The sequence below is a fragment of the Heterodontus francisci genome, chromosome 26 (assembly GCF_036365525.1).
Source record: "Heterodontus francisci isolate sHetFra1 chromosome 26, sHetFra1.hap1, whole genome shotgun sequence".
Classification (NCBI taxonomy): Eukaryota; Metazoa; Chordata; class Chondrichthyes; order Heterodontiformes; family Heterodontidae; genus Heterodontus; species Heterodontus francisci.
Window position 1 is genome coordinate 74,604,455 of NC_090396.1, and position 13,318 is coordinate 74,617,772.

At 42.3% G+C, this 13,318-nt stretch overlaps 1 protein-coding gene across 6 annotated transcripts in view; it reads left to right on the top strand.

Annotated features, from left to right (window-relative positions):
• LOC137384473 (C-Jun-amino-terminal kinase-interacting protein 4-like) overlaps positions 1-13,318 on the top strand; it is a 321,098-nt gene that overhangs the window by 283,804 nt on the left and 23,976 nt on the right. For 4 of the 6 annotated variants that reach the window (XM_068058602.1, XM_068058604.1, XM_068058605.1 and 1 more), the window contains 5 exons: positions 2,136-2,346; positions 3,388-3,510; positions 8,368-8,448; positions 9,567-9,634; positions 12,089-12,237. In XM_068058602.1, the coding sequence (XP_067914703.1) occupies positions 2,136-2,346; positions 3,388-3,510; positions 8,368-8,448; positions 9,567-9,634; positions 12,089-12,237 (632 nt within the window). The remainder of the gene's footprint in view (positions 1-2,135; positions 2,347-3,387; positions 3,511-8,367; positions 8,449-9,566; positions 9,635-12,088; positions 12,238-13,318) is intronic. The other 2 variants (XM_068058603.1, XM_068058608.1) reach the window with 1 other exon arrangement.

A 13,318-nucleotide genomic window follows, 5' to 3' on the forward strand; every position in this document is an offset into this window, starting at 1 on the left:
TTGCTAAATTATTAGACTGCTTGTCCAACTTCCAGTAGTGGATGAGCAAAGATTTCCTCAGATTAAACATTGGGAACACCGAAGCCATTGTGGTCGGTACCCACTAGAAACTCCATTCCCTAGCTCCCAGCTCCATCCCTCTTCCTGGCAATTTTCTGAGGTTGATCCGGACTGTTGACAACCTTCATGATGTATTTGACCCTGAGATGAGCTTCCATCAGCATATCTGCGCCATCACTATGACCACTTATTTCCATCTCGAGTCATTTACAGCACTGAAGGAAGCCATTCGGCGCATTGCTTGCATGCCGGCTCGCCACGGAGCAATTCAGTCAGACCCACTCCCCTGCTCGATCCCCGGAGCCCTGCAATTCGATTTCCTTTCAGTGGTCTCCAATTTCATTTTGTTTGATTCCACGTCCACCACCCTTGTGGACAGCAAGTTCCTGGTCATTACCACCCGCTACATAAAAAAGTTCTTCCTCCTATTCCCCCTGCATCTTTTGCCCAAAACCTTCAACCTGTGTCCCCTAGTCGTTGTTCCATTGGTTAATGGGAACAGTTTTTTCTTCTGTAACTTATCTAAGTCTGTTGTAATCTTTCACATTTCTATTAAATCTCCCCTCAATCTCCTTTGTTTTATAACATCTATAGCATCGCGTGACTTTGCCCCTGCCTCAGCTCATCTGCTACTGAAACTATGGCTTTATTACCTCTAGATTTGACCATTCCAACACAGTCCTGGCTGGCCTCCCACATTCTACCTTCCTTAAACTTGAGATCATCCAAAACTCTGCTGCCTGTGTCCTTACTTGCGCAATCTTTTGTTCAGCTGCCAGCCCTGTGCTTGCTGATCTACATTGGCTCCCAGTCAAGCAGCACCTCAATTTTAAAATTCTCATCCTTGTTTTCAAGTCTCTCTGGCCTTGCCCTTTCCGATCTCTCTAATCTCCTCCTGTCCGCAATTCTCTGGGATATTTGCACTGATCTAATTCTGGCCTCTTGAGCATCTCCAATTTTTAATTGCTCCACCATCGGTAGCCAAGCCTTCAGCTGTCTAGGCCTTGAGCTCTGGAATGCCTTCCCTAAACCTCTCCCCTTCTCTACCTCTCTCTCCTCCTTTTAAGACGCTCCTTCAAACCTATCTCTTTGGCAAAGCTTTGGGCCATTTGCCTTAAAATCACCTGTTTAACTTGATGTCAAATTTTGCTTTATAATACTTCCGTGAAGTGCCTTGGGACATTTATTGTGTTAAAGATGCTATATAAATACAAGTTGTTGTTGAAAGGGTATTGAATAGGTGTGGGGCAACTCTATCAATGGTTTGTTCCTGATGGTGGGGTGAGTCCAGGACCAGTCTAAGGATAAGGGGTAAGCCATTTAGGACTGAGATGAGAGATTTCTTCACCCAGCGAGTAATGAACCTGTGGAATTCTCTACCACGGAAAGCAGTTGAGGCCAAATCATTAAATATATTCAAGAAAGAGTTAGATATAGTTCTTAGGGCTAATGAAATCAAGGGATACGGGGAGAAAGCAGTAACAGATAACTGAGTTTGGATAATCAGCCATGATCGTATTGAATGGCGGAGCAGGCTCGAAGGGCCGAATGGCCTATTCTTGCACCTATTTTTCTATGTTTCCAAGTTTCAATGCTTCAGTCCTTTGGAAGTTGGGAGGAAGCGAAGGGTGGAAAATAAATGGTAGTTAAGATCATATCCATTGTAAGCCCCTGAGATATAAAGTAAACATGGTCTTGCTGGAGCTTTGCCTTGTCACAGGCCACTGTCATTGTTGCAGCAATAAGCAGACTGCAGCTGTGAAGCTGCAAAGTTGCATACTGTTTAAGTCTTAAATTCTTTTTAAATTGGAGCCTTGTGTGAGGATTCATGTGTTTCTAGACCGTGGAGTTAAATATAAGTAAATATTTACTGAAGTGTTAAAAGGATAAAGGAGTGTGTCTGTCTCTGAAAGCAGTTTAAATGGTTTCATTGGATGTTTTTAAATCCTTGTGCATTCAGTGCAGTGACCTACTGCTAGATGGTTGAACAGGCGGTTCAGTGACTAGGGGCGATCAAGTCCATCTGCTCTCTGGTCTGTTAAAAGGATCTCTGCAGTAATACCTGTACCTTTTAGCAGGGGAAATCGGTGCTGAGAGTGGCAGCCCTGACGAAAGTTTGCTAGCAGCAGAAGAGGCCACAGAAGCAACAGAATCCAGTCTAAACCTTCCACTGTCAGATGATGATGTAACTGATGTTAGTCAGTCCGGAGCTTACACAGAACATGTTTTTACAGACCCTCTGGGAGTGCAGAGCTCTTCAGACAGCACGCGGACATTTAACAGGCGGTATGTGGAGTCATTACATGGAATTCTAATCGAGACTAAACTGAGGCACAATCTGTGCTATTTTGACCAATGTTGCAAGATGTACAGAACGTAACATTGTCCTTTCTATTAAATACATCTCTCTTTCCCAGCATAATTTCAGACATATTTACAAGTAATGTGTTATTTGTGGGAAGTCTGTGGGTAGTTTCTTGGTTTCCAGTGGCCTCCATTGCACAGTGTTGCTGCTTTGGAAAATTCCCTTTTTAGTAGCTGCGCTACAACAGCTTATCAGCCCAGGGAACCTGTCCCATCAATCTCTGATGGTCAAGACCAGGATTGTTTGTGTGCTACTGCAGTGGAGTAAATATAGTCCTTTAATCCAAAATAGCATGTCATACAGAAATGATCTTTTTCACTGTACAATGAGTGCACTTTGCACTAGAAATATACCGCTGGTTTTTCCTTTTCCTTAAAGTCTCTCTCTTTCCCCACTCTTCACCCCCCCCCCCCGACCCCCAAAAAGAAATTACTTTTGTTATAGGTTGAAAATGTACCAAGTTCTTTGTGCAACAAATGGCACCCAGTTGAACAGCTGACATATGTGAGAGTAATCTCAAGTATCAGGGTTTAGGATTTTCCATAATCTGTCCATGCTCCACATGAGCCTCTCCCATCTTTCTTCATCAGATTGTATGAATGGAAAGCATATTTTATTTCGGTTTGAATCTGTCTTCCCATCTTGGTTATTTTTCACTGCAGATTGCATGTTTTTAGAATGATGCCTGGTGATGCAGTGTAACTGAGCTCCAATGACGGGATACAACTCTGATCCTGTAGTTCCTCATGCAAGGAGCTCTCATTCTTGGCCTTAGTTTAAGCAGCGGAAATGCAGAGATGCTCTTGCTTTCATTGGGAACAAGGGAAAATGACAAGTGATAGCAGCAACTCGAAAAGCGTCAGGAATATGTGATGTGGCACAGGAAGACTGCAGGGAGGGAAGTGTTATAAGGAAATCCTCGATTCTGAGTCTAGTTGCTATCTTTTGCCTCTATCCTGCAGGGAATCTGACCTGTATAAAGATGGTGTATCTGCACTTCCACTGGATCAAGATCTGATGCGTGAGGAAGCAGAAAAAATGAGCAGCGTTTTGCCAACTATGTGGCTTGGGACACAAAGTGGATGGTGAGTCATGTTCACAAGATGACTTAGTGCATTTGTAACATTGAGACTTCACCTTAAGGGAGGAGAGGCCATGGGATCAGTGCTTTTCTATCATCGCCCCAGTTTGAATCCAGCCCAGACTAACGAGAGGAAAAGCAATTGTAAAGATCCCATGTAAAAATAGTTAGGTAGTCTCAAAACTGTTCTGTGGGTGCAAATCTAGGGCACAAAATCAACTTTTATTCGGCACAAATTGGCAATTTCCCTCCAGCCAGTTTAGTTGTAGAAACTACTGATGCATTAGGATGTGCTCACCTGAGGTTGGTAAAGTCATATGGTTGTTGCAGAGAAGAGGAAGCTTGACCTTGGAGCTGCCTGTCCTCTTCCTGGAAATTCTTTTCCACGAATGCTAGATCGTAAGATTGGAAGGACTCGCCTCTGATGCAGATGTCTCTTGCCTTTTGTCTGTCATTCACCCAAAAATGATTTGCAAAATTGGAAAGAGAAAAGCACTCATCTGCATTTCAGACTTGGGTGTAGTAAAGAGATTGTGTGGTTACAAGAGCAACATTGTATGAATTGTGTTCATTCTTCTGCAATGATGGGCTGAAGATGCAGCAGGAGTGCTGGCAAATGGATTCCATATTAGGGCAGGACTGGATATGTGGATCGAATCCTTCCACCTGGAATTCTTATTTGATTTTGTGAGGCTGAAGCCTTTAACCCACCTCCAAAGAAGGGGCAAGGCTGGGCATCCCCAGGCCAAGAGTTCTCATGTCCATGGCCTATCATGCCTCAGGCAGACTACTGGCAGCCGGTACACCCAATGTGCTGGGCGCTCAATGGGTGAAAGTGGGCCCCACCTTGGGGTGGAGGGGCTGGTGGTGTGTGTTCAGGGCTGTGTAACAGCCAGGACTCTCGAAGGCAGAAAAAGGATCATAGGTTGTTGCTTTCTGTGGAAGGGGTTAGAGACAACCCCACCACAGATTGTAGCTTCTCAGGGCAGGTGGGTACACAAGATGTGCTCCCATTGATGTTGCCACTCACCTTAGTTATTTAAATTAAAGGACCGCCCGCAGACCCTGCTAATTTTTTCATAGTGAACATTGGAGGTACCCGTGTTTCCTGTGTATAGGGGGTAATTGCATATAAACTGTGCTGTGCTTAATCTGGAACTAACATACGTACGAACATATGAATTAGGAGCAGAGGGAGGCCACTTGGCCCCTCGAGCCTGCTCCACTATTCAGTAAGTTCATGGCTGAACTGATTTCTCCACATTGCCACCTACCCCCGATAACCTTTCACCCTCTTGCTTATCAAGAATGTATTTACTTCTGCCTTAAACATATTCCAAGAGTCTGCTTCCACCGCCCTTTGAGAAAGGGAGGGCTAAGAAGAGCAAGGAGAGGACACGAGAAGTCATTGGCGGATAGGATCAAAGAAAACCCTAAGGCTTTCTATAGGTATATCAGGAATAAAAGAATGATAAGAGTTAGAACAGGGCCAATCAAGGATAGTAGTGGGAAGTTGTGTGCGGAATCAGAGGAGATAGGGGAAGCGTTAAATGAATATTTTTCGTCAGTATTTACAGTAGAGAAAGAAAATGTTGCCGAGGAGATTACTGAGATACAGCCTACTAGGCTAGATGGGATTGAGATTCACAAGGAGGAGGTGTTAGCAATTTTGGAAAGAGTGAAAATAGATAAGTCCCCTGGGCCAGATGGGATTTATCCTAGGATTCTCTGGGAAGCCAGGGAGGAGATTGCAGAGCCGTTGTTGTTGATCTTTATGTCGTCATTGTCGACAGGAGTAGTGCCGGAGGACTGGAGGATAGCAAATGTTGTCCCCTTGTTCAAGAAGGGGAGTAGAGACAGCCCTGGTAATTATAGACCTGTGAGCCTTACTTCGGTTGTGGGTAAAATGTTGGAAAGGGTTATAAGAGATAGGATTTATAATCATCTTGAAAAGAATAAGTTCATTTGCGATAGTCAGCACGGTTTTGTGAAAGGTAGGTCGTGCCTCACAAACCTTATTGAGTTTTTCGAGAAGGTGACCAAACAGGTGGATGAGGGTAAAGCCGTGGATGTGGTGTATATGGATTTCAGTAAGGCGTTTGATAAGGTTCCCCACGGTAGGCTATTGCAGAAAATACGGAAGTATGGGGTTGAAGGTGATTTAGAGCTTTGGATCAGAAATTGGCTAGCTGAAAGAAGACAGAGGGTGGTGGTTGATGGCAAATGTTGATCCTGGAGTTTAGTTACTAGTGGTGTACCGCAAGGTTCTGTTTTGGGGCCACTGCTGTTTGTCATTTTGATAAATGACCTGGAAGAGGGTGTAGAAGGGTAGGTTAGTAAATTTGCGGATGACACGAAGGTCGGTGGAGTTGTGGATAGTGTCGAAGGGTGTTGTAGGGTACAGAGGGACATAGATAGGCTGCAGAGCTGGGCTGAGAGATGGCAAATGGAGTTTAATGCGGAGAAGTGTGAGGTGATTCACTTTGGAAGGAGTAACAGCAATGCAGAGTACTGGGCTAATGGGAAGATTCTTGGTAGTGTAGATGAGCAGAGAGATCTTGGTGTCCAGGTACATAAATCCCTGAAAGTTGCTACCCAGGTTAATAGGGCTGTTAAGAAAGCATATGGTGTGTTAGCTTTTATTAGTAGGGGGATTGAGTTTCGGAGCCACGAGGTCATGATGCAGATGTACAAAACTCTGGTGAGGCCGCACCTTGAGTATTGCGTGCAGTTCTGGTCACCGCATTATAGGAAGGATGTGGAAGCTTTGGAAAGGGTGCAGAGGAGATTTACTAGGATGTTGCCTGGTATGGAAGGAAGGTCTTACGAGGAAAGGCTGAGGGACTTGGGGTTGTTTTCGTTAGAGAGAAGGAGGAGGAGAGGTGACTTAATAGAGACATACAAGATAATCAGAGGGTTAGATAGGGTGGATAGTGAGAGTCTTTTTCCTCGGATGGTGATGGCAAACACGAGGGGACATAGCTTTAAGTTGAGGGGTGAAAGATATAGGACAGATGTCAGAGGTAGTTTCTTTACGCAGAGAGTAGTAGGGGCGTGGAACGCCCTGCCTGCAACAGTAGTAGACTCGCCAACTTTAAGGGCATTTAAGTGGTCATTGGATAGACATATGGATGAAAATGGAATAGTGTAGGTCAGATGATCGGCGCAACATCGAGGGCCGAAGAGCCTGTACTGCGCTGTAATGTTCTAAAAAAGAGAGTTCCAAAGACTACTCAAAAATTTCTCCTCATTCCTATCTTTAATGGGCGACCCCTTATTTTTAAACGGTGACCCCTAGTTCTAGATTCTCCCACAAGGGGAAACATCCTCTCCACATACAAGACCCCTCAGGATCTTGTATGTTTCAATCAAGTCACCTTTTACTCTTCTAAATTCTCGCGGATACAAGCCTTAGCCTGTCCAATTTTTCCTCATAAGACAACCCGTCCATTCCAGGTATTAGTGTAGTAAAACTTCTTTGAACTGCATCCAGCACATTTACATCCTTCCTTAAATAAGGAGACCAGTACTGTACACAGTACTCCAGATGTGGTCTCACCAATGCCCTGTATAGCTGAAGCATAACCTCCCTACTTTTGTCTTCAATTTCCCATGCAATAAATGATAACATTCTATTAGCTTTCCTAATTACTTGTTGTACTTGCATACTAACCTCTTGCGATTCATGCACGAGGACACCCAGATCCCTCTGCATCTCAGAGCTCTGCAAGCTCTTACTATTTAGATAATCTTCTTTGTTATTCTTCCTGCCAAAATGGACAACTTTGTATTTTCCCACATTATATTCCATCTGCCAGATTTTTGCCCACTCACTTAACCTTTCTATATCCCTTTGTAGCCTCCTTATGTCTTCACAACTTACTTTCCTACCTATCTTTGTGTCATCAGCAAGTTTAGGAACCATACCTTCGGTCTCTTCATCAAATTCATTTATATAAATTGTAAAATGTTGAGGCCCCAGCACAAATCCCTGTGGCACACAACTCGTTACATCTTGTCAACCAGAAAATGACCCATTTATGTCTATGCTCGGTTTCCTGTTAGCTAGCCAATCTTCTGTCCATGCCAATGTTACCCCCTTACACCATGAGCTTTTATTTTCTGCAATAACCTTTGATGTGGCACCTTATCAAATGCCTTCTGGAAATCTAAGTACAGAACATCCACCGGTTCCCCTTCAACCACAGTACATGTAACTCTCTCAAAGAACTCCAATAAATTGGTTAAACATGATTTCCCTTTCACAAAACCATTTTGACTCTGCCTGATTACTTTCAATTTTTCTAAGTGCCCCACTATACTGTCTTTAATGCTTGGGAACTAGCCTATTCTTCTGTGAAGGTGTTTGCTTTGAGCACAGAAATTAATTTGAATAAAGAAATGCAAGATCTATTGTGGATTGATGAATGAAAATTAAACAGATATTTGTTTTTAAAATTTTCTAGACGTGGTAAAATAGCAGAATTGCAATTGTACAGCTAATACAGCCATTGGCATTCCCTTGTAAAACCCTGGCCTCCCCTTTTGATTCCATTGATCTAGGAATTCAGCTGCTGCATCACTGCTGTCATTTTCTAACGCTAGTACTGTGCTTCTTGGTGTGTTTGTCATTTTGATCTATTATTTCTACAATATTTTCTGCATTGGCCTTTTTACTCAGATGTTTCGAATAGACAACGGGTAGATCTGAAAGCATTGTGACTATTCAAAATAAAGTTTATGTACAGAGTGAGAGTTTTGTTGGACTGAATTGATTTTTTTTCTCATCCCTAACTTGTCTTATGCTCTTACTTTTTAAATGTGATTTATGATGAGGCAGTGCTTTTTTGTTTTCTTGCAGTTTGTATGTCCATTCCTCTGTAGCTCAATGGAAGAAATGTCTGCACTCCATTAAACTGAAGGACACTATTCTTAGTATCGTGTAAGTTGTAATCATTTTTGATACTTTAACTTGTTAATTTATCTGTATTAACCAGTTATCAGACATGCTGATTACTACTTCAGCCAGTGAAGATGTCAGAACTTTGGGGAGAAGGTCATTTATGGTTTTCCAAACTGAGATTAGAAATCACCGTAATCTCCAAGTATCAAAATGATCTGCATGATGTATTTTCCATGTTGGTAACCTGGCTGATCGCCAGTTTCTCCATTTATTTCTGGCTTTGAACTCCAGATGTTGCTTCTAACTTGAACTCTGGGCTCACTCTCCTTCCTTCCTTTAACTAGTCCCAGGGCTGGATTTTCAACCCTGACTGGCTAATGTATTGTCTCTTTTTGCAGATAATAACTGATGTACATATACTGAGAATGAATATTGAGTTTTTAGCTGTGTCCCATTAACTTCCCAAAAGTCAATAAGTATGAAAAATGAAGCTTTCAGTAATCCACATTTCTTAAGTAGTTTAATGTGATCAAGAGATTAAAAGTATTCACCCACCCACTGAATTTCTGAATTTGATGTGTACTCATAATCTGAAAAGTTAGCAGGTTTGGTTAATTTCTTTATCGAAAGGCTGCCAAGTTGATGCCAGTTTTTACCTTTTTTTCTGAAAATAATGAAAAAGTAAATACCTGAAAGGAAACCAGTGACCATGACTTGTTACCCAATTGTCTTTGAATTGCCCAGTGGGTGTTCCATCAACATCCTTCCATTTGCGTGCATCATGCACCATGCCACCAATAGACAACATTCTGACTTGGAGCTCGGGGAGGCTACATCATACAGGATGTTAATTGTATATTAACTGTATTTAATTATACACAGGTGGTGGGCATTAACTGGGAATTCACTTGTGTCCCTAAGAAAAGGAACAGACTGAAACTCTGGTTGTTGGGGGAGGAGGTGTATGTTTGTAATGTGCATCTCGGTAAATAAAAGTGTGTTTAAAAAAAAAAAATTGGCTCCAGTTCTATTCTTCACCACCTGGCTTTCTGGAGTATAACACAGGAGAATCACTGGTTGAATGAGAATTGTTGAAAAGATCCTCATAGTTATTAATCAGTCTTGTAGTTACTCACACCTTGATTCTCTTTTGCCAGACATTTAAAAGGAAGAGTATTAGTGGCATTAGCTGATGGAACCTTGGCAATCTTTCATAGAGGAGTAGGTAAGTTACTATACCGTTAACTGCATTTCTCTCTCCTCAATAAGAAAATATTAGTACTAAACCATACATTCTGGGGTTGAAGATTTCCCCCCTCCATTAGTTATATCAAAATTTTAAATGCATTTATAGAGAATGAGTTTAAGGTTTGATTATACCTAACTCACATAGGGAAAAGCATTCCTTGGAAGGTCCCAGGATTGAACCCAATTCTGTACTGTTAGCTAATCTTAACTGGGGCAGCAGCGCTACCACTGTTGGGATGTGTAACTACAATGTAGTAAGTTTACATGGGCAGTTTCCATTATAAATATGGGCATAGGAATATATAATGGTAATACAAAAATAGTTTCAGAATATATGACTTTAGATTGAGGTCTGCATTGTGACTGCATGCCCTCATATTTTAACTCCTTCTGTGCTGCGCTTCCACTGGCAGGAGGGTATAATTACAGCGTGACATATTTACACAGGAAATTTTCATTACAAGCGCAAGCACAAGAATTCATAGAAAAACTGGACAGGATGTGCATGTAGATGCAAGATTTTTAGTTCAGTGTACATACATATACAGACAGAGCCTTGGAACGCAGAGATAGATGATTGTTTGCTCACTCGCCAGTGAGCTGCATGAAGCACCACTCTTGGCTAAGAAAGGGTGAAGTTGGGACAAATCATTAGATGGATTATTTTTCTACTTGAGCATAAGGCTTTTCACAGAATCACAGAATAATACAGTGCAGAAGAGGCCCTTTGGCCCATCGAGTCTGCACCGATGCATTAAAGACACCTGACCTGTCTACCTAATCCCATTTGCCAGCACTTGGCCCATAGCCTTGAATGTTATGACATGCCAAGTGCTCATCCAGGTACTTTTTAAAGAATGTGAGGCAACCCGCCTCGACCACCCTCCTAGGCAGTGCATTCCAGACCGTCACCACCCTCTGGGTAAAAAAGTTCTTCCACAAATCCCCCTTTAAACCTCCTGCCCCTCACCTTAAAATTGTGTCCCCTCGTAACTGACCCTTCAACTAAGGGGAACTGCTGCTCCCTGTCCACCCTGTCCATGCTCCTCATAATCTTGTACACCTTGATCAGGTCACCCCTCAGTCTTCTCTGCTCCAGGATGCTTTTGTATGCTGTTATCACAGAATTATACATTTATGTCCTTAAAGCATAATGAGAATGTTCTTTTGCTTTTATATTAATGACCCAGTTTGAATCCTGGAATTGCAGTTAATTTCCCTAAATTAGTATTGAAAATATGCTTATATTTAAAAGCTTTCGCGTTGACCCTGCATTTTTTTAATTCACGGGATATGGGTGTCACCAGTAAGTCCAGTATTTATTTCCCATCCCTATTTGCCTTTGAGAAGTTGCTGGTAGCCACCACCTTGAAAACAATTGAGTGGCTTGCTAGGCCATTTAAGAGGCAACCACATTGCTGTGGTTCTGGAGTAACATATAGGCCAGACTGGGTAAGAATGGCTGATTTCCTTCCCTAAATGACATTAGTGAACCAGATGGGTTTTTACAGCAATCTGGTAGTTTCGTGGATGCCATTACTGAGATAAACCTTTTAATTCTAGATTTATTGAATGGAATTTAAATTCCCCAGCTGCTATGGTGGGATTTCAACTCATGCCTATTGGATCATTAGTGCAGGTCTCCAGATTACTAGTCCAGGAACATAAGCACGAAAGCAGTAACTTGCAGAAAGACTTCCAAAGGTTAATGTGGATTCCATCCTGCTTTAAACATCTCCTTGAGATGAGTCCTTGTCTGTTAGGACTGCTGCATAGTGTGGAAGCTGACCTGAGCCAAGGTATAGCTACTGTCACAATACTGTAACATTGGCAGCATTTACATTGCACCACTGGTGCTGCACTAGTCTCATATTACTCCTATGCCCAATTTACATTTCTTTCCACTCCTGTTATCCATTGGCACCTGCAAAGGCAGTGCTTGAATCTCAGAATAAAGGTTCGTGTCCATTGTTGCTAGAACACGGGCAGTCTGGCATTAGTTTCTAACTGTAGCGAAGGATGCGATGAATGGTGAGGGTAAGGCTCATAGAAACATAGAAAGTTTACAACTCAGAAGGAGGCCATTCGGCCCATTCTGTCCATGCTGGTCAACAAAGAGCTACCCAGCCTAATCCCATCTTCCTGCAGTTGGTCCATAGCCCTGCAGGTCATGGCCACTCAAGAAGACATCCAAGTACTTTTTAAAAGTGGTGAGAGTTTCTCATGTACCACTAGCTGCATTTTTAAATTTAAAAGCTTTGTCAAACGAATGATAATGCAGTTAGGGCATTAATAGAAATTGGACTGTTGAAGCAGCAAGTGCGGCAACAGCTGTACCATATGAGAGAGGCTGTATTATGGATGGTCTGTTTGCTTTAACATTGTAAATGGATAGTTGTATTTTTATATAGCCTGTTTGTTTATTCCTTAGATGGCCAGTGGGACCTCACTAACTATCACCTCCTCGACTTTGGGCGGCCTCATCACTCCATTCGCTGTATGACTGTTGTGCATGATAAAGTATGGTGTGGTTACAAGAATAAAATCTATGTAATACAGCCAAAGGCCATGAAAATCGAGGTAACAATCTGCAAAGCTCTGAGCTCAAATCTACTAAAACACATTGAATTATCTTGCTCTTAATGCTAAATGAAATGTGCTATATTGTCAACTTATCTTAGGCTCATATTACAGGCCCCTAAAGCAAAAGAAAACCTGTTAAACTATAGCAAGAGTGATAGCAAGTCATCCATTAAGACACTACACTGCCTCTCTATTCCCATTGGTGCCCGTTTATTCCGAGTGTGTTTCGCTTCTCTGTTTTATTAATGGCCTCTTATACCAAGCTTTCCCACGACAGTGCTGCAGTGCTGTCAGTCACAGTCACCACCTCCTCCACCAGAAGCAAGAATAAGCAGTTTGCACTGATGACTTGTCATTAATCAGATGCCAATTTAAGACCTGCTTACATACAAGCCATCAATGCATATATAGCAGACAGGCCTGAGCAGAATCTCCAGCGATAGGCCAGGTCCCAGGCAGACTGTCAGAGGTGTGTTTTTGATGGTAAAGCAACTGCAACTGTCTAGATTTCATGCATGCAGTTTCTCATAAACATGGCACACTAGGTACAATGGGAATGGCCATATGCTATAGTTTCATAGCAAGTAGTTCAATACTATAACAGGTATAAATGATTGAGAAGTCTTGACTTTTTATTTTAGACTAATTATACCAAGAACCTTCTGACTTGGTGCACTGTGGCCTCGTAGTGAATGGTGCATAAGCATATTTAAATGTGCTCTGACTGGCTCTGTCCTCAAAGCAGATATCTAAGCTAGATCTTTCAGTGTCACAATTCACCTTGTTGCAGAATGCTTTATGCTAGCTGTCAGTCAGCTGGCTATTGGGTTTGAATCATGTAGGAAGTTACACATTCCATGTTTGTCTGTATCAACTCCTTCTCTCCCTCTCAAGTCAAAGCAAAAATCACTAAGATTGGTGGAATCTCACCCTCTGGTGGAAGGCCAGCCCATCAGGAATGATTGAGAGGATGATTTTGTCAGTGGTCAGCTCAGTAGCATGTCCTGCCCTATTACCTAACCTTCTACTTTGAAAAGAATGAAATAAGTGAACAGCACATCAAACAATTGGGAAAATC